The 21,894-nt window shown below is 36.2% G+C and overlaps 1 protein-coding gene across 1 annotated transcript in view; it reads left to right on the top strand.

The window, feature by feature from the left end:
* Nucleotides 1-3,836: 3,836 nt before the first annotated feature.
* LOC138713620 (cryptochrome-1-like) overlaps nt 3,837-21,894 on the top strand; it is a 60,929-nt gene continuing 42,871 nt past the window's right edge. The window contains exon 1 of the mRNA XM_069845854.1: nt 3,837-4,239. Within this exon, the coding sequence (XP_069701955.1) occupies nt 4,067-4,239 (173 nt within the window). The 5' untranslated portion in view covers nt 3,837-4,066. The remainder of the gene's footprint in view (nt 4,240-21,894) is intronic.

Below are 21,894 nucleotides of genomic sequence, written 5' to 3'. Positions count from 1 at the left end.
ACGAGAAGGACATCCCATTGGCAAATCACGTCCAAGAAACTAAGAAGTGCAGTTCATGGTGCTAAAAGTAAGTCATTCATTAGTGAACACCTTCATTTTCTTAAAGGAGGAGGAGGTGTAGTGAATACCCTAGAAAGAGACTGGATTAAAAACTCAGTGTCTGAGGTTTAAAATATTTGTTTACTTGTGTCAATTAAATGTCAGTGGTTCCAGGTTCGAGAATAATATATTTGATGATTAATCTGGGTTCGAAACATTTTCAGTAATTAAAAGTGAAATATTTGTTTTGGTGTGGTTGACATTCATGATGATTAATGAAAAACAGACAGACTGTGAGAGACAATTTTAAGGAACATTTGAATGTTTTGAAGAGTTTCTGTTTTGTAAAGGAAATTTTTGAAGACTTGGAAAGTACTTTAATTTATAATTCAAGCTGCATCTCAGCTTACAGACGGGCTGAGCAAGTCAGAACTTCTTTATCCTAATGTTGTTTATGATCCTAATGTCAGGAAGGGAACATGTCCCAAGTCACACAAAGCAATATGTGTAGAGAAACTTGTGTCTCAAAGTACATCTTATTGAGTATTGCTTTCTATATAAGCTCTGGCTCGCCTGGACCCACCGCTCACTTGTGAACTCTGTATCTTATGCGCACTCTGCGGTAGTCGACATAAAGATTTTGTAACTCTTGTATTTACCCACTTAGAAATTGTAGCTAAGCTGTTGCTAGCATTTCGGATTTGTGCACTTAGAAAACTATAATAAATATGAGCTAGCAAATCTTCAACTTATTCTTTCAACTGAACTCATCCTTCCAACATCTTGAGCACGACGACACACTTCTTCCCCCGTCTACATAGAGAAGTGATCAAAATCTATAAACATGACATTAACTTTAATCGCAAGGAAGAAGGCGTAAAGCTAAACAAGTGTTGGTACCCGGTCCTAAACAGAACAGATAAGAAGCCACCACAACAAAAGGACGGAACCCAGAATGGGAGCAGCGAACAAAGCAGCGCGGACCACAGCAACAACAGGCCTCGGCCCACTAGTTGCACTATAAATACGCCCGCACAACCAGCCACAGGATCAGTTGCCTCAGGTACGCCGAGAAGAGTTTTGCGACCTCGAATACCACTCCACTTAAGATGTCTGCCGCAGTTGCAGACGAAACGTCTGGTAGAAAAACAGACCACGGCCTCTCAGCCCAGAAAAAGGATCTAGATCTATAGACTCCGGCCGTGAAAGCGTACACTACAAGACTATTGTTTTTGTTTTGTCCAGTACAAGAGTCTGAGAAAAAAATCAACTTTCTCTTACAATGAACATTTGAGGGATTGCTCAGCACTTTCATGAGACATAATGCAATTTCTGACGAACCCCATGAAACAGTATCTTCTGGCCACATATAATACCTGAATTGGAGTTGCATATGTGGAAGCCAAGGTTGTATACCCACAACTGCCTTAGGTAGAACAAAGTCTGTGTTGGAAGTGTAGGTGTTGGCAGTACTTGTAAATCACATGATAAGCAAATGAGTGCTTTCTTCTGTTCACTCCTATATCATTACGTTTTTCAGCATAGCCCCGACTGCACTCTTTACGCTAAGTAAGACCATTGAGATATGTATTCTGAATATTGTAGTCCTGCAGCATGTAAAACTCACAAAATAATGTGGTTTTAGAATCTTCATCTAACATTGAATAGCTGCACCAATCCGTCTGTTTGGTTCACTCAAAATGCTGATGAGGGCGCATTCAAGAACTTAGAACAGCTGCTGCAGAAAGAGCAGGAGCCCATGGTTCTAGTTCACAGGATAGACACAAGATGACAAGAGACCTTTTCTTATTCCTCTGTACAGAACATCCTTCTACTCATCATCCTTTACCATATCAATTCCACGCCTCTGGAATTCTCTTCCTGACCATGTCAGAGACTGTCGGACAATATCAAAATTCAAATTTAAATTAAAAATCACATTCTAGTTAATGGAATTGCTTGTTGAACACCTGTTAGGTTGCGCAACTTCAGCTTAACCCATGACATACAGTAAATATTTTAACTATGCTGTTATAAAATTGACAATTAATATGTAATGTATTTATTATTATTATTATTATTATCAGTTATCCTTATCATTATTGCAATCTCTGTTTTTCTTTCTTTTTTCTTTTTCTTGTGTTAGCTCGATGAGAGCTCTATAGTGTTCTTTTCACCCTGTTAACTCTCTATAGGGCTTTAATTTAATTTGTATTATTTTCATCGGCGTTTGTATTTCTTTTTTGTATTTATATGTGCTATCTGGTAGGATGGAAGAGAACGCCTTATGGCCTTAATCCTGTCAGATTAAATAAATAATTAAGAATACTGGAAATGGCCAAAACTCAATTTTTCATTGTTTGTGGCATAACACTCTCTCTCACTAGACTCCTCAATTATGAAGTGTGTTAGTACCGGTACCAGTGCTGTCATGGAGGCCATACGGAGCCATACATCGTATGCGAACCTACAGTTTTTTTTAATTAATCGTATGGGGAAAAGAAAATTTTGTCTATACGGAGTCATACAGCATATGGGTGCCTAATTTTAGTACATGGAGATCTGTACAGATCTTAGATCATTTCTTGCTGTTCCTAATGTATTTTGTTTGATATTCATAAACAAAAATTGTCCACCTTTGCAGCATTGGAATCCAGAATAATATAAATTAATGGTTGACAAACAAGAAGAGCTGCAAATACTCCAAGTGTGCATCTACGGGGGGCTACATGGTGTATTCTTTAAATAAAGCTTGTTGTACAATTAAAACGTAAAGCAAAACAATTTCTTTACTTTTTCTTTAATACTAAAAAAAAAATCATTAAATGTGCAGTCGGAGAGATAGAAGAGAGTAAAATATATTTGAAGGGAGAAAACAAGGGGTGGGGCATATGGCCAAGAGAAAAATTACCATGACAGCACTGACCGGTACGTAATACACCCTATGTATGGTTTAGGGTAATGTAGACCGATAATTACCGGTACTTTTATTTTATTTAAAACTGCTTTGAATTAAAATGAGTATGTTTAGTTCTTAAGTGTTGCAAGGAAATTGTATAGCCTATATTATATTGAAGATCCTTATGTTCATTATAGAGTATAAAATTTTGAATGTCAGAATTATACACAGAGAAATTTCACCATTTTATGAGGGGGGGGGGTGAGAGAGACTTCTAAAATAATTACCGGTAAACATCACGCCCAGGCTTCTTTCACTTCAGATACAGAACTAAATTGAGTGGGCAGTTAATGTTTTAAAATTCTGACTTTGATGTAACCCTGCCAAATTATGCAACTAATCTGAGTTCAAGGTGACATACGAGTAGTGTTGCATAACAACTTGGAATTTCTAATGCAGTTTTAAGCCATGACACTTTAAACAGTCGGTCACCATTGAAATTAATTAAAAATATCCAATCCATGAGTTTGGAAAGTTAAATTAAGTCGATAAGCCCGTTGTTGAATTAGACACAAATGTGTGCATATCTTTATATAATTTGCAGTCGAGACGAGTTATTAATTCGAAATGAAATTTTAGACATTTACTTATTATTATTAATATACATTTATGTACTGTTATAAAACGCAATCCTGAAGTTACAGCGATATTGAGAGCCTTTATTTGTATGCATAATAAACGCTTGACATTACCCCGTATCTAGAAACGTGTTTTTATTATTTTTTATGATACATCTACCCCCTTGCCCCTACGGCCAGGTAGACCGCGCCTCGTGCAACGTGACTTGGACGTACCACGTGATACAGTTAACCAATTACGTTACAGCTGACGTCTGAAGTCACGTTGCATGTGGTGTGGAGGTGCAGAATTGTAATACGTATATTGAGACGCTATTGGGTTTCAGTTTATGAATTGCTAGTGAGCACTGAGTGTTTGATGCGTGTGTTATATTAGATTTATATAATTTGCGAGAATTTCAGTTCCCTGTTTGATTTAGTTTGCAGATAAATTTCAAGATGAACTGTATGTCAAGAACAGTTAATAATCAGTGTCCTGGCTAAGTTAATTATGAGTGAGGAAAAAAGTGCAAAGCATACCGTACACTGGTTTAGAAAGGGACTTCGTTTGCATGACAATCCTAGTTTACGTGAAGGACTAAAATGTGCATCAACATTTCGTTGTGTATTTATTCTGGACCCTTGGTTTGCTGGTTCTTCAAATGTAGGGATTAACAAATGGAGGTAAGCAGATTATTTTTCTCCATAACTTTTATTATCGTAGTCCAAGATTAATTAAGGTTCATTATACTGAAACGTGAGATTCACATTAAGTCATGGTCTCGTAAAAAGTTTATCGTGCAATAGATTAATTTGTACTTCATCAGGTGTCAATTCCGTATTGTTATTGTGAATTGAACAGTAATTTATTTGTTAGGAAGGAACTTCTTTCCTCCATCTTTCTTTCAGCTTAGACTTACGTAAAACAGTATTTAACCACATTTAAAAATTTAGTCAAGTCTACAGTGCTAATAATATCAAATCGCCTGCAATCTGTTTGTTGCTTGACTGTTGTCAGCCCACTTTGAAGTCTGGATATAGAGAGAAAAATTGGATCGGTGTCTGGTAGAGTTTCCGGGTAGCTAAGTTGGTTGAGCGTTGGTAGGCCTATATTTAACTAAAGGTCCCGGGTTCGATGCCCGGCCCCGGAACAATTGTTCCCACGAAATTATTCAAATCAGCTTTACAGAAAGTTATACCTGAAAATTCGATTTGTATAGGGGAATGGGTTAGTTTTTCCCTTGAACTCTGTAGACAGAAACGTTGTTCTCGTACTGCACATCGCGAGTGTCTTGACAAAACTGTAAGGCATTCCAAAAGCCCCAACAAACCAAATCTAATCTTTCACTGATCCTCGTTCTTACGAAAACTCTATTTTTCCATGTAGTCTATATCTATAGCCTACTTATTTATTTTTCTCTATAGCCAATATGTATACTTAGGTAACATTTTGTAGTCATACCATCTCTGTTTCATTTCATTATGAAATAATGGAACATAAATCAAACGTCAGCTCCATGTGTAGTATGTAGCGAGATCAAATATTCAATAATATGTCCATCGCCACACCATAATTACTACTTACCTTATTTTCTTTGGTAATCTTTTCTTCCTCGTCATTGGGTCCTTTTAACTTGAACGTTGCAACTTTTTATTGGAAATTATGACTCAGCAATTGAATACAAAATATTTGATTACATTTTTGCTAGATTTCTTTTACCTATCTGAAGATAGGTCTGAACCTCAAGTGATACCAACAAGGCACCGCTAATGAGGTAAGTAAGGGGATAATGAGGTAGGGTGGCCAGTTCCTTACTCCCTCCATTGCATACATCGCCGATTAGCTACATATTACACTAATCAGACTTGAGATGCATACAAACAATAATTGTTCTTCCTCTGTCACATATCGTCAAGTGAAATGTACTGCCTTGATCATAGATGTACTGTTGTCAAAAGAAAAACTGGCCACACTCTAGAAGCAAAGTTCCCTTTGGGTATCTTCGCTACAATTCGGAGACAGGCGATGTTACATGTTGTTGGATCACGTTGCCTGATATCTCAGATCACATATATAACATTGATCGTCCCTATGTTAAAATCGGTAGCACTTTGAAGAGAACAACCGCCAGGATCGCCACCCGTCCGCCGTAAACGAACACGAAATGACAGTACAGTCGCTAATGCAATTCAAATGGGAGTTGAAGTGACAAAAGTTGTTACCGTCAAACCTATAAGGTCGAGCAATCTGGATATATGATCTAGGCTATATCAACAGTTATAATTAAAGCCTAGATCATATATACCGAGCTAGGTCGGCCTTATAGACTTTGAGGTTAACTTTTGTCAGGTTTACTACGCTGCCATCTAGTTGTTCCATAAGAAGTCGTCATAATTCCCATTTGAATTGCATTAGCGACTGTACTGCCATCTCGTGTTCGTTTACGGCGGATGGGTGGCGATCTTGGCGGTTGTTCTCTTCAAAGTGCTGCCGATTTTAACATAGCGATGAGTTATCTGTTACATATATGATCTAGGATTAAAGTTACTGTGTGTTACTTTATAGCGTAATGGTAGCATTCTGGTCTGGTGTTCGTGAGGTCCTGCGTTCGAACGCAACGTAGTGCTTTTTATGTTCATTTTTGTTTTGTTTTTAAGATTATTTTAGTAATTGAGGACGTAGCTGCAATAAGAGCTCATACTCAAATGCTGTTCTGAGATATATAGAGTTGAAATTTTTAAAAACAGTGCAGGGCATATAACATATATTAAAATAAACAGGTTTACTAACATTACTGTTCAACATTTGTCAACGAAACTTTGCGGGTATAACAAAGAAACTACGGAGAATCGATTTATGCATTCTCTGGAAAAAGGGGCTATGGGCCTTTATTGCAGCTACGTCCTCAATTAACCACAGGTTAATGATTGTATTATGCTACGACTTTATCATTATTTATTATGACATTATGGCTGCAAATGGAAAGAAAAAAAAATGTTATTCTCAACAAAAATATCTTTCGTGGCATAAACAAAACGAACACTGGTGTCTGCCTTAGAACATTCAAACAATTAGGCGTTCAAAAAACAAAATAAAAAGCCACGATTCAGTATTTTAGTCTTATCTTTCCCACATCTCGATCACATCTTGCAGTCGAGTGGGCATGGAATCGACTAATCTTTTCTAATAGCGACTGTTCTCAGCCACGACATTTCAGGAATCCTGGACATACCTACATAAATGTTCTGCCCACGGGCAGGTCTTTCACTGCAAACCCAGCATTCTCCAATCTTTCCTATTTTCTGCCTTCCTCTTAGTCTCCGCATATGAGTCATTCCACGTCAAATCGCATAGCAATAAAACACGACCTTCTCGGAAATGGTCGAATTTTTTTTCATGAATTCCAGACATCAAATAAGGAGACCCGTATTTTTTTTTATTTTCACAATTATTAATTATTTGTGTAGTTATGAATATTTGAAGTTACGCAAATTATGCGCGCACTGTTACATAAACTCGCTTGGAACTTTGTGTCTACATATAATTGAGATTTGCGGTTTGGCGCATTTGAAAGACGAAATACAACCCTTTTTATTACTTTAGGCCTATCACAAATAAATTAAAAATTTGGCCTATTTTTTTAATCATTTCTTTTTCAAAGCAAAATTACTATATTAAATAGCCAAGTTAAAAATCTGAAAAAAATATAGACTTGTTCGCTGATGTATTATCTGTAAACTACTGCATTTATAAATATGGGATCGGCACCCATACATTTGTAACAGTTTATTTTCCGGAGGCATGCACGCGCTCGCGATGCCCAGCTAATGAACTGCTTGCAGCCATAGGCTAGAAGGCTGCCCGTGGAAATTTCCCGTTGCATCTGTCACCATACTAATCATCAAATGATTAATACCTTAAGGAACAGTAAATATCTTATCTAAAATTATTTTATTATTGTCAGCTCAGGGGGAAGCCCTTCACAGTTTATACTGTAATATAGCCAAGTGTTTGATGATAGCAAGACTGGGTAAGGCAGTAAACTTTATGGCAGTAAACAGATGGCATGAGAGAAAAATAATCAGTTTGGGTTTGAATTTCGCGCAGTGACGTTACTTCTATACAACATGAGTGATGGTAAAGATCGCGTAATATATAACAAGTGTTTAAATCCATTTACCTTCCTAATCACGCTTTTAAAAAGAAAAGTACACCAAGACGCGTAAGTCGCGACTTATTGATAAAGCTCAATTTAAAGGAGTCTTTGAGTGTGCAAATATGTGATTTGTTCCGTAAAAATCAATCAATTTCCGCATAGGTCAGGTGAAATTATATGTGAAGCCGGTAGTTCTTGTGATATTAACCCTAGGATGCATGAGCTACTTTTCCTACACATTTACATGACATGGGTCCATTGGACCCGTATGCTATTTAATGAAGAATTACACATAAAAATGGAATAATATTAATCTATTATTTAATTTAATTTGAATTTAGGGGGTTTAATTGTGGAAAATAATATACAATTTTATAACTAAGTAACATGTGAATATACAAATATATAATTATATTCATTTATTTCTACAAGATAATAATGTAAGTTCTTTGGGCAAAGAAAATAATATAGTTTTATAACTAAGTTGCGAGTGAAAATAAGTTGTTCTTATTACAACACAAACACATAATAATAATAATAATAATAATAATAATAATAATAATAATAATAATAATAATGATAATAATAATAAATAATCCGTGGCACTACAGCCCACGAAGTGCCAAGACCGACTAGCTGGCTGCTGGACTCACGGCCACATGCCGAAGCAGAGGTGGACGGTCATCCAACCAGAATGGAGGTATCGTGTGGTTAGCACGATGAGCCCCCCAGTCGTTATAGCTGGTTTGCATAACCGGATTTCATTACCTATCGTAGCTCCCCAAGTGCATCACGATGCTGGTTGGACACCGGTCCCATACACTGGCCGAAATTTCATGAGAATATGTCTTTCCCATGAGGAGTCGAATCAGCTCGCATTCCGTAACGCGAGTCCTAGGAAGGATGCTTTATGCCATGACCCCAAGACAACACAAACGCATATATTTATTTATATAAGATAAAAATGTAATGTATCCACGAGGTAGAAGAAGAAAAACAGTAAGGAATAACACACAAGTACAGGTACATCATATTATTGCACACGACTGTACTATGCTCCTGACAAACATTATTTGTACACTTGTAGCAGATAGATTTGGTATTTCTATCTGTCGCTGTAGGACATACGAAACATCTCCTCCTCTTGTTTTGATGGTTGCCACCACTGTTGTTGTTACTGTACACACTACTACCTAGATTAGTGATGAACTTTTCCATGTCCACATCAATCGACTTATGCAGACGGAGATTGAACGATCTTCTAATCATGTATGTTTGGACCATTTTCATTGACATCTCTTTGATGAATAGTCTCCACTTGTGTAAAAGTCCTTTATGGTACCTGGGAGCTGGGTACAATACAGAATGAATGCATTTAGAGCAGTAACGTCCAAAATGTTACACCGAAGCTCCATGGGCCAGCGTTTGGTTTACATTTTACAAGTATAATTGTGCACTTTCTGATCCATTACATCAACACCACCCTTAGTGCGACTGTAGAATTTTACAATCTCAAGTTTCTTTTTGGGTGATGTTCGTGAACAGCATTATCATAGTACTTACCGGAATAGCGCTTTTGTTTTTCTTTGGGCAAAAACTAACTATTGTCATGTCCTTGCGAAATACAAATACACTTTTGTTCACTGGTCGATTTTGCATTGGATTTCATTTCTTTTCGAATGTCTCTCTTGTTTTTGCCTAATTGATCCCACAATTGTCACTTTCTTCTCCAACATATATTGCGCCAAAGATATATTTGTAAAATAATTGTCCATGGTGATATTACGGGCTCTACCAAGTAGTGATGGGCCGCTCATGAGCGAGTCGTTTCGAATGAACGACTCCCGCTCTGGAGCGGCTCTCCGCTCCCTCCTTACAAAAGAGCGAGTCGTTCATTGCATTTCGCTCCCTACTCTTGGGAGAGCAAGGCAACTTCAGCTCGCTCTCTTGCTTATGGCTCACTCCCAACGATCCGCTCCCTCCACAACAGCAAGCGCTCCACAGCTCCATTACAGCTGTAACGATACGCAGCACGTCTGTCAGTGTGGTCATGCGCAATGACAAAGAGTGAGACGTGCGATGTTTAAATTACACTTCAATGCAGACACGTTTAAACGTTGCCTATTGTCATGTTTCTGTTCTCCTTATTGCTGAATAGATCATGTTTGCACATTAGCCGTTTTTATGTACCATTGTACACTTTCATAATTGCTATTTATACTACTTTACCAACAGTAACGTCGCCAGGATCAGAGCAAGGGAGGTGCGGATGGGGTGCGAGATTTAAAAATGGGGTGCGAGCTGTAAAAATGTGGTACATAAAAAATTCAAAATGTTCTTGCATGCACTTGCGCGCATACTATACATCTGTTTATTATTATTATTATTATTATTATTATTATTATTATTATTATTCAATCCATTACGATACACTATGGGACGCAGTTTTTTCACATGCAAGAAATTGTTTGTTTGTTTTTGTTCTTCAAAATAATTTATGCCTAGTATTTTGTTAATAAGTTGCCCTTTGGAGTGTGGAAAAGGGGTGCTCCGATTTTTTATGGGGTGCTTGCGCACCCTTTCGCACCCCCCTAGCGACGTCCTGTTTACCAACACTTTCAGAATTGTTTTTAATTGATCTGTTTATACTACATACCGATACTTCACGATTGTTACTGGTTCGTAAAATAGCGTAAGTAATGTAAATGGGCTCTCTCCCTCTGGGATAACATGGAAACTTACCTTACTGTACGTGTACAAGAAGCTTTTCTCCGCATTCACAGACCGATGCAAACCGATTCGAATGTCTATTGCAATGGCATCTATTGAGAAGCATGTGTACTGTGTCATACAGATAACAACCCGCTCTGCAGTTATCGTAGAAGAGTCGGAGCGGTGCGGTGGTGAAGCGTGGGGTGAGTGATCACTAGGAGCGAGCTGGTTGAGAAAGAGGGAGGCCACTGTACCGCTCCGCTCTTTTGAACGACTCCTCAAAAGGAGCGGGAGTCAAAGAGCTAGCTCGCATCAATGAACGACTCCGACCCATCTCTACTACCAAGTACACAGCGATTTAGAAACTTCACAATATTGAGAGCCAAATCCTTCTGTGGCGGTTCTCCGATAATTTCCCCGTAAATAGGCCTATACAATCCCGTGAACGGTATAACCAGTTGCTGCTTCACACATCCACATAATTTTGATCTCGTAGTTCGCTGGCTTCTTTGGCATATATTGTACAAAACTACAACGGCCTCTAAACAAAACCAGCTATTCGTATATTGTGACATTTGGTTGTGGGACCATTATTTTTCCTAACTGTTCCGTAAATATTTGCCACACATAAGAAATAAGAACAAGTTTATGTGTTTTTGTAATCTAACCTTTCGTGTTCTCTTATCATAGAGCCTTAAAAATCTTCTCATAGCTTCAAAATGATTCACAGACATTGTAGCTCTATAAAATGGATTGGAAAATTTACCAGGAAGAAATTCTCTTATTGGAACATCCCAAGATTTGTGTGCTCTCATATGCAACAAAATTCCAAGAAAAGCAACCATTTCATCTATTGATACTTCTTGCCATTTTATTTTCTTTAGTAGATAAAACCTTTTTGCTTCTAAGTTGATACATCTCACAGTTTCATCCAAAATATTCTGTGGGATAAATAAATTCCAGGCACCTCAGAGTAGCAGTTCCTATAGCCCTTGAAGGACTTGATACAAATCTTACGAAGTTGTGGACAGGAGATTTACTCTGAGCAGGGGTTTCTGTCCTCCATATCATCCCACTAGAAGCAATATATTCTCCTCTATGTGTTTTGATTGTCGACTGGTGTCAAACAAGCATCCAGGTTTCATCTTTATGCTCACACAATCATTATCCAGTCCTGCAGAAGAAACTTCATCTTCATCCGGAGTATTGTCATCCATTGCTGGAGATATATGTGTATTCCTAATCGTCGTCCGAAATTTTACTTTCCAGCTGTAGAAGTCTTGCCAACTCATGAAAATATGTTTAGTAGTTCATAGGATTCTGCTTAGATGGCAGATTACAATAATATTTACGATAATAAAACAATTTAAGCAACGGGTCTATTGGACCCATGTTATGTAAAAGTGTAGTATATATGAACACGAATAAAAAACATATATAAAATCAAAGAATAAAATACCAAATGTGCTACAGGTGTATAAAGGAAGTAACAAGAGTAGCATACCTAGTGGGCAGAGTCACAATGTGAATTAGTTATTTAGATAATAATTATTAAATATGCCGCCGGGTCCAATGGACCCATGTTATGCATCCTAGGGTTAATAAACATGAATCAAATGAAAGTGCGGACAGAGAAAGTGATTATCCCAGTATTTCTTCTAGCAGTTCTATGGATACAGTGCTAGAAATCAGTAATATTGAGGAATTAAACAAGAGTTTGATGTCAATAGAATCCCCTATCAAGAAAAGAAAGATACAACAAAACGATACCCCCGTGAAAAGTTTCAAAAGTAAAAGGCTCCCTAGCATGTTAAGTTTTTCATGTAGAAGATGCATCATCATCCATTCAAAAGTCAGCCATATTTTATTTTTGACGGAATGCAAAGAAAGTACAACCTGAAAATTACATAGTTATTGCAGACTTTTCTGAAAATTATTCATTTGTAATACACGATTCAATAGAAGGTGTGCATTGGAACGTATGCCAAGCCACAATACAGTACAATTTTAATTTTACTTCCTACTTTATTTTATTTTATATTCTCTTATAGACCTATTAATATTATATCTGAACTGTGACCGAACACGAGCGCTGCTCATTCGGTCTCAAATTTTGTTAATACTACTGCATCTCCTTTTTTTATATTGATTGTATTATTTTATTTCTATTTCTCTTATTTGTAATTATATTCTTTATTCTGTATATTTAAATAAATAAATAAATCCTTTCGTAGTATATTTCAAAGGAGATACAGAAATTCGTTACAAAAGTAATGTCATCTCAGAAACCATGAAACATGACACCGATACCTTTCACATTTTTCAATCTGAAGCAATCAATTTCTTAAAGCAAGAATTCAACGATATGAAAAAAATCATCTACTTTTCCAATGGATCAAGTTCACAAAAAAAAAAAATAAAAATAAAAAAAAATAAAAATAATTGCTTACATGAAGACGATTATGGAATTAGTGCTGAATGACACTTCTTTGCAATGTCGCATGGTAAAGGTCCATGTGTTGGCATTGGAGATACTGTTAAAAGACTTGCCACGAGAGTTAGCCTATAAAAGATCCTATAACAACACAAAAAAAACTGTTTGATTAGTCACAAAAAACATTTCTAACGTGTCATTTATATTTTGTCCATTCAATAAGCACAAAAACCACACTGAAAATTTGCAGGCCAGATACCATAATCTAAAACCAATAACTGGTACATTAAAATTATATTCTTTCATTCCGTTGTCAAAAACTGAAGATTTAGTAAAACAATGTTCTTTCAAGAAAGAAGGTAGGCGAATGAAAATTTAAAATGTGAATGAAAAGAAACATTTGAAAAGAATAATGTACAATTATTTGAAGATATCATAATAAGTAAATTAGCAGTGTTTCCTCGAGTAACTTGATCCGTACTGGGTGTAATGTTGCAAAGTTCAGTCAATTATCCAGCGCCGATAAACCTCTTAGCGTGCTTTAACGCTTCCCGTTCACTGCTGCTGCACCGACCGCTACACATTCTGTCATAAGTAATTAAATTTCCATTAAACTATTGGAGATCCCATTCTGATTTTTTCTGGAATTATTAAGAATACTTCAGTGCACCTAGTAGGCATTTTTTTAAGATTTTTAATAGGGCTATTTCACATTGATGTATATGTTTTAAAAATTGAATTATAAAAAAATATTTGAAATAATTATATTAAAATTAGTTAGTAAATATTTAATAAAAGACAGTACTTTAAGCTTTTAAATGCATTTTTCAAAAAAAATTTAACATCAATATCGTCAGAAATATGACGCTTTAAATGTTGCATTGTGCGACATTTTTAACGAATTTTAACATGTAATGTTTTAAAAACATGTGGACTTAGGAGGAAATAAAAATACATTTGTTGGTTTATGAGACCCGTAGAGTTGGTAAAAAAAATATAAACGCAATCAGAAATATGAAGGTCAAAATTTGTATAATTTTGTGCGATTTGACGTGGAATGACTCATATGTTAATGTTGTCTATTATTTGATATCGGAGTGGAAGAGGATGCCAGAAAGTTGGGGTGCAAGAATTGGAAGGCTGCTACACAAGATAGAGACGGATGGCGACAATTACTAAGGGAGGCCCAGGCCCACCAAGGGCTGTAGCGCCAATAATGATGATGATTATTATTTGATATCTTCTTCTGCCCCTAACTCTTCTCCCGTTCACTATTCCTTCCAGTACATCCTTCAGTAGGCAGTTTCTTCTCAACCAGTGACCCACCAATTACGTTTTCTCTTTCTAATCAGTTTCAGCATCATTCTTTCTTCACCCGCTTTTTCCAACACAACTTCATTTCTTATTCGTCTGTCTGTCCACTGCACACTCCATTTTCTCTAATCCACATTTCAAATGCTTCTATTCGTTTCTTTTCATTTCGTCGTAATGTCCATGTCCCCATACAATGCCACACTCCACACAAAGCACTTCAGTCTTTTTTTAGTTCTTTTTCCAGAGTTCCGCAGAAGATGATCCTTTCCTTTATCTATTAAAAGCTTCCTTTGTTCATGTTTGCAGTTTTTCTTGGGAAGGATAAATGCGGTAACTTCCCATTGCTTTCCACACACTACTGCCTCTTTCGAATCTTAATAGATCCCAGGGAGCCTAAGCGTGGAGGTGAGGAGAGTGAATTTGACTAATTGAGCCCTCCGGACTTCGCCGAAATTCACCGCAAGGGTTAAATATTAGTTCTATTAGGATTCTTGTCTCGATCAGAGACCTGGAAATCCCAATTAGCCTTTGCCCCCCACATCCTGGACGAGCTTCTACAAATCATCAGAAAATCTTGGAGGGGGGTTGGGCCAATTTTTCCGCAAATGTTTCTATACTTGTGCCCTCATAGCTTAGTCGGAAGAACGTCGGAATTTAGATATCAACGTCTCAGGTTCAATTCCTCGTCACTCCTTTTCATTTTATTGTGTTTCAAGTTAGTATAATGTAATAATTAATAAAAAATAAAAAAAAAACTAACACCAGTATAATGAAACTGTATTGTTCCAAACCTAATGTTAAATTCATGTTATTTATATCGCTAAAGAACGATAACAGAATATAAATGATAAATATCGGTTTGTTTAATTAATATAAGATGTTGTATAATATATAATTCATTATTTAAATAAAATAACCTATTTAACAAAGACGAATGGTTATTTATATTATAATAATTACTTATATAAAATACAGAGTATTTATATCGCGAAAGAACAATAACAAAATATAAATAACTTGAACATTATTTATATCCCTAAAGAACGGTAACATTATAAATAACGTGAATACTATTTATATAGTTAAAGAACGATAACAGAATACAAATGATAATTTGAATATTATTTATATCGCTAAAGAACGATAACAATATAAAAATTTAACTTGAATGTTATTTATATCACTAAAAAACGGCAACAGAATGTAAATGATAACTTGAATATTATTTAATCGCTAAAGAACGATAACAGAATATAAATGATAACTTGAATATCATTTATGTTGCTAAAGAACGGTAACAAAATACAAATGATGACTTGGATATTATTTATATCGCTAAAGAACGATAACGAGTTATACATAACTTGAATATTATTTATATCGATAAAGAATATAAATGATAACATGAATATTATTTATAACGCTAAGGAACGATAACAGAATATAAATAATAATTGGAATATTATTTATATCGCTAAAGAACGATTAAAAAATAAAATGAAAAGTTGAACAAAGCCCGAACTCACAGCTTTCGAATTAGGCCTATTATGCGAGCACTCTACCGCTGGTCTACGAGACGCAGATATTGAGTAATTTCATAGTTCCGGAACTGCTTCTACAAGCACATGCATCGTGTAACATCGCCGTGACCCGAAGTGAACTTAGAAAATATTCGTTGTTCACCTTTTTTTTTTGTCAGCTGTACATATCAGACAGAACCTCAATCAGGGGTGATTTGCTAGATTATGAAATTTTTTTGGACTATTAATAAAGTTTGGAAAAATAATTTCATATTAGAGTCTGATTTGTACAGAAAAAATTGCGCGATAAAGCAATGTTTAAATCCTATCAATAATCAATTTCCAAAGAGAGTAAAGAATAAAGATACTTTTCTTCATCATTCATAGTGTTCTGAACATTCTTAAAAATGAAAAGATAGTCGGTTATGCATTGTCAGTGTCAAACGGACATGTTTATTCTCCTTAGTAGTCGAAAAATACAAATCACAAAATTAGACTTGCCATTGTTACATTAACATGCGGAAAAGAAGAAAGAAACGGATAGAAAATACATATTTGAAGTTTGCGGTAGACAGTAGGACATTTCGCAGGACATGTAGGAAAAAAGGATATTTCTATATTATTTATTGCATATCTTCGCATTCTGAAGGACTACACATTTTAAAAAAAGTACTGTACTGCCAAAATCAGTACCTACGGATGGTCACCCTATACTCGACATTCGACATCAAATTCAATCAATTTGCGCGTATTTTTGGCCACATTATGAATAACGTGATAGTTACAATTCGCATGAATTACTCTTTAAGGATTTGAAATTCTGAGTGCACCGAAACTTTATATATTAGAAACTTTCAAATTGTATTAATTTCAAATAGATTAAAGTTTCTAAAAAAATACCGTCAGCTGTTTCATTAGCATAATAAAAACTAAGTAATTTTTCTTTAACCCCACTAACCTCAGAAAAATACCTAATATTGCCTTTATTGGATGAATATGTTAAATAGAGAAAATGTGTCGTCTTTTGAGTCATTCCCTGCTAGTTCTACCGAATGAAGAGTTAACACATTTTCAATTAACATCTCACATTCTGTACGTCCACAATGAAGCTTTGGACATAACTTATCTTTGAAAATTCCACTTGCTAATTTAATACTACTATCAGTAGAAAGATAACTATGGCTATGTATAATTGCATAGTACGTGAACGACAGTATACTAATAGTCATTCTACGTCAATTCGTACAGTTTAAAGAGAAAATGACCTTCATGCCACCAATTTTTATGAAACTTTTTTTTTTTTTTTTTTTTTTTTTTTTTTAGGAATTCTATGAATAAAAACATACTCACACGGTTGTTTTTATTGCTCCCAAACTTCTTTCATTTAATAGTTACAAAATAAAATATATAAATTTTCATAAAAGTCTGCATATTGTTTCATATTAACTTTAATATCTATTATTCTAATTGTTGTAGGAGCACTGTTCTAAGGTCGTTTTAAACCTAATTAAACACACTTTCGACACATGGCGTTCAAATAGATAAAAATATAGTAGTTTGTTTGTAAACTATAATTCTATTTTAAAATTTCAAATTTAAGGAATTTCACTACTTTATAACAATATAAAAATATAGTTGCGTTCTCCATTTAATTTTCAGTATGTGTGCGAAATTTCAAGATGGAACTCGAAGTCGTTAATATAAAATTAATTCATATACCCACAGTGGCGATTCGTGCTGAAAATGACAGGGGGTTCACTACTTGTATGATATTATTGGGTTGGTGCATAAGTTCGTAGCTTTTTTTCGTTGCTATGGTAACTGTGTCACTATAGTACCACAGTCTAGTATATACAGTCACGAAGCTAGAGTTGTGAGGGTGCTAGGAACAATAGACTATGCCGGTACTATTTCGCATTGTCTGTAATGAGGCGATAGTAGCGATCCTAGTGGTTAGCAACTATCTATGGATGCATACTTACTACGTATTGAGCTTCGTGACTATATGCTAGACTGAAATAGTACCAGTGGCAGCTCGTGAACTTGTGGATTGGGGGAGCTGCAGTAGACTTTGGTACATACAAATTTCACTTCTTGATGTCATTCCTAATAAGTATAGGACAAAAATAAATGCACTACATATCGAAAAATCAAAACTTCCTGACTTAGTTGGTTGGGAGATGTCTGTGGCATTATTTGCCATAATCGCTAAAGAAAAACTAATACCATTGATTTTAGTCTGAATTTCAAATCGGCAGACACTCAACATGCAATCTACCGGTTCATCCTGAACTGTTTTAGAATTACCTTTAAACAGTGGCATGTTTCAAATGATTTTTGAGAGACTCTTTTAGATTACTCAAGAACTGCAGCAACCCACGAAATACACCAGGGTTCTTCGAATCGTTTTTTCATCATGTCCCCTAAGGAGAAGTTCATATTGGCCACAAAATTTGATACAATTAATATTTTGTAAAATAATTTCACGATCTTTTCTCACTTCTTGATTATGTTTGAGAATGTTTGTCCTGTTCGCTTCATTTAATTGCGCAGCAATATTAGCTTTGCCTAACATAGCCAATGAAACAACATTTTCAGGTGAGACTGCGAAGATTTGTGCTTTTTAATTTTTAGGGGCAAATGTCCTAAATCTGTCACATCACTCCTAGTCCATGCAGCATCACCACCGAAGAGGAGGCAAGAAAACAAAATACAGAATTTTTTTTGTTCACATCCACGTAACCACAAATGCTTAGCGTAAATTTCATTGTTACATTTCCTTACATATATGCACTATTTCGGCTGGATGAAGCTTGAGTAAGATTTAAGTCGGGTAACGGACGACCCTTTAATTTCACTTCATTACGTCAATCTTCTCCGCAAGGGAAAGTTGAAAAAAATAAAATGAATATTCTGTAATTCACACACACTCATGCTTGCACATTTGCACTGATTAAGTTACGGTACTAAGACGTCACACCAAAGCAACACTGAGATATACTGATGGTCAACAATTTTCTGAAACTGGAAAAGAAGTCTCTTTCGTATTTTACATGCTATATCAAAAGGATTCTACTCGTGCAATCATTTTGAGTTACGGTAAATATTAGGAGACTAGATATATACGTAATAATAAGGCAAAAGAGAATATTAATTTCGTTATGTTATCTCGATAAGATTCTACAAAAATAAGTATGTGAAGAGAAAATAAAAATGTTGTCATTAAGTTTCAAGGTAATAGAGAATTCATTTGACGTAGCATTACAATAGCGGTGTGGGAGTGGAGGAAAGATCTTCCCTTGAATGACCTGGCTCTGCAAGCCACTGCAGCGAAATATGGGTTTTAAACAGCGGCAGTTTCCCTCTCCTTCCCTTCACCTCTCTACCCCCTAACCAAGCAAGGCAGACTCTCTATGAGCTGTCCTATCCTGCAGATCACAGGACGACTTTGATTCCAGTACAGTCGACGCGCAAAAAGATTATGCATAAGATAATAGTACATATACCCGGCCAGATGAAATATAAAGCAATTTACCAATAAAAACTGTAACAATTATTCTACAAATTAAAACAAATATTATTTTTATTTTCCTGTCAAAGCAGGGAGTGCTGCAGCTCCGCAGCTCTTATGGACGAGCCGCCCCTGGATAGTACTATTAAATAAATGAAAGTACAGAAAAACGGCATGAACTTATGCACCAAACCAATACATGTTTTCCAACAATAGAGTCAGTCAGGGTAATTATGAGACGGGCAAAAAAAATTGTTAAAAATGAGACATAAATTTTTCTGTTTTGTGTTATGTTCTCACCATTTTACATTAATGGCATTAATCAGCAGTCTCCTGTGTAGTTGTGAAAATATTTCAAATCATTTATAAGCTATATTGTCAACAGTGGACACATTTTTCTTATAATGATGCATTTTGTAACTGAAAAACTTTCCATATTTCGTTATTCTGGCCCATCTTGTCCCATCACTCCCATTTCTGCTCTCTCCACCTGTCACCACAGTCAGCAGAGGGACATCAACGGAGACCGGGGCACGACAAGTACATGCAGCGCACGCACTTTCTACACTTCTCAAAATAAAAAAGTTGTCACAAGTTCGGATGAGTGTTCGTGAAACACACTATAGATAGTGAAATATCTTTCTTCCCAAAGTGAAATGCACTCACTCTATGTTTGTGTAGTGAAAATGATTTGTGACCTTTGACAGTTTGAGGTACTACCAGTAGATGGAGTCAAAGCAAACACTGCCCGAAACAGAATGGGTGAACATCTTGTTTCTGTCAGTAGGCACACAGTACAGATGTGTATAGCCATGGCAATGCATATTGAGAACAGAGGAAACAGGCGTTTGACAGTGGAGAAAATAAGCCAGGGAGTTACTCTGATTCAAGAAGGGCACTCACAGCGATACATAGCCAGACAACTTGGAATAAGTCAAAATGCTGTTTCAGAATTATGGAAACGGTATAATGAACAACACACTACAACAAGGAAGCCAGGTTCAGGTCGTAGAAGAAAAACTACCCCTGCTGAAGACTGTTATTTGCGTCTTCTTGCAACAAGAAACTGCAGGCGTAAGGCACGAGAATTCCAAGAGAATTTTCAGAACGCTACAGACAAAGGCTGAGTGACCAAACAATCAGTGGCGTAGCGTCAATGTAAGCTAAAAAGCTTAGCTTCCCCAGTTAATAATAATTTCATAATAAACCTGCAGTTTATGGAAAAAAATATATATTAATTTTAATAGAATTTATATTTACGCGTTAAATATTGTGATGCGGCAGCTCAGGATGATTTGTGATGCAGCAATAAACAAGAAGCCTGCACACACCAGCTTCCAAGCAGACTGGTTTCTTCTGTGTAATCCACCCCGCAGATTTTCCATCCCTTTCTAACTAAACTACCCTAGTCGCAAGGCTTCGAAAGAAGCTAGCTTTAACATTTAAAATAAGTAGTTCCGAGTTATCCCTTTTCGTCAGTTGTGTTCAGTTGAAGTGTTAGTGTGCATTGTGGCTGATATAATAAATAATGAGCGAAATAACAGTTCCTGACACTAATTTACTTGAATTTTTTTTAGAACAATTGTAGGCCTATTATCAAGACTGACTTACGAACAAAAGTGTGATCTAAAAAACAAATGACCGACTCCCTTGCTGTCAATGAAGGACACAACCAAAAGACAGACGCATACTTACGTAATGATACTAATATTGTGATTTCTCTAAGTATGACAGGGAGTGAGCTAATGTTATACGTATACAGTACGTGTCTATTTGTTAAGAGATATGTGTAGACCGTGAAATCATATTTTACTACGTATCATTTGAGGTCATGCCTTATTGGTGTTACTTACGATGTTCCAACCAATCTTCGACTGCTGACTTGAAATTGACTACTATTTATTTTAAGACTGTATTTTTGTAATATGTTTTCTCATATTGCATGAAAGACAACTTGAGTTAGCTTCCCCTGCTCAAAATTTCATGCTTACGCCACTGCAAACAATATGTAATAGACTGCATGAAAACAATCTCAGATGCAGAAGGTCGAAAAAAGTGCCACGCTTAACACGGCGACACAAACACCTGAGACTATGTATGCTCTGCAGAGGAACACAGAAATTGGCAGTTGAGACACTGGAGACGAGTCATGTTTTATGATGAAACCAAAGTTCCTCTGTTTGGTAATGGTGCTTGTGTTGGTGTGTGGAGAGCGTCATATTGAAGATGTAGTCACTGAAAGAGTTCCTTTTGAAGGAGGTTCACTTAAGCTCTGGAAAGGGATTATGTTGGACATGAGAGCAGAGCTTATAGTGATTCGGAGGAGGGGAAATCAGGGTCTGACAGACGACAGGTATGTCAGTGAAGTTCGTAATCCCCATGTACGACCTGTAGCAGAACATATGGGAAAATAATTTTTACTGGCCGATGACAATGCCCGTCCCAATATTTCTCAACGTGTACAAGATTTTCTTACCCAATACCACATCAACGTTCTGGAGTGGTCTCCCTGCAATCCGGACCTTAATCCAATAGAACATCTGTGCGATCATCTTAAAAGAAGGGTTTGTAAGCGTCCAGATCCGCCACAAATGCTCCAACAGTTAGAGGACGCTCTATAAGAGTGACAAGAAATTCCACAACCTAACATTTGTAGGCTAATCAGAAGTATGTCAAATCGCTGTGATTCCG

This window comes from Periplaneta americana, chromosome 14, assembly GCF_040183065.1.
Source record: "Periplaneta americana isolate PAMFEO1 chromosome 14, P.americana_PAMFEO1_priV1, whole genome shotgun sequence".
In the NCBI taxonomy this organism is placed as follows: domain Eukaryota; kingdom Metazoa; phylum Arthropoda; class Insecta; order Blattodea; family Blattidae; genus Periplaneta; species Periplaneta americana.
This window is presented reverse-complemented; position numbering and strand designations above follow the sequence as displayed.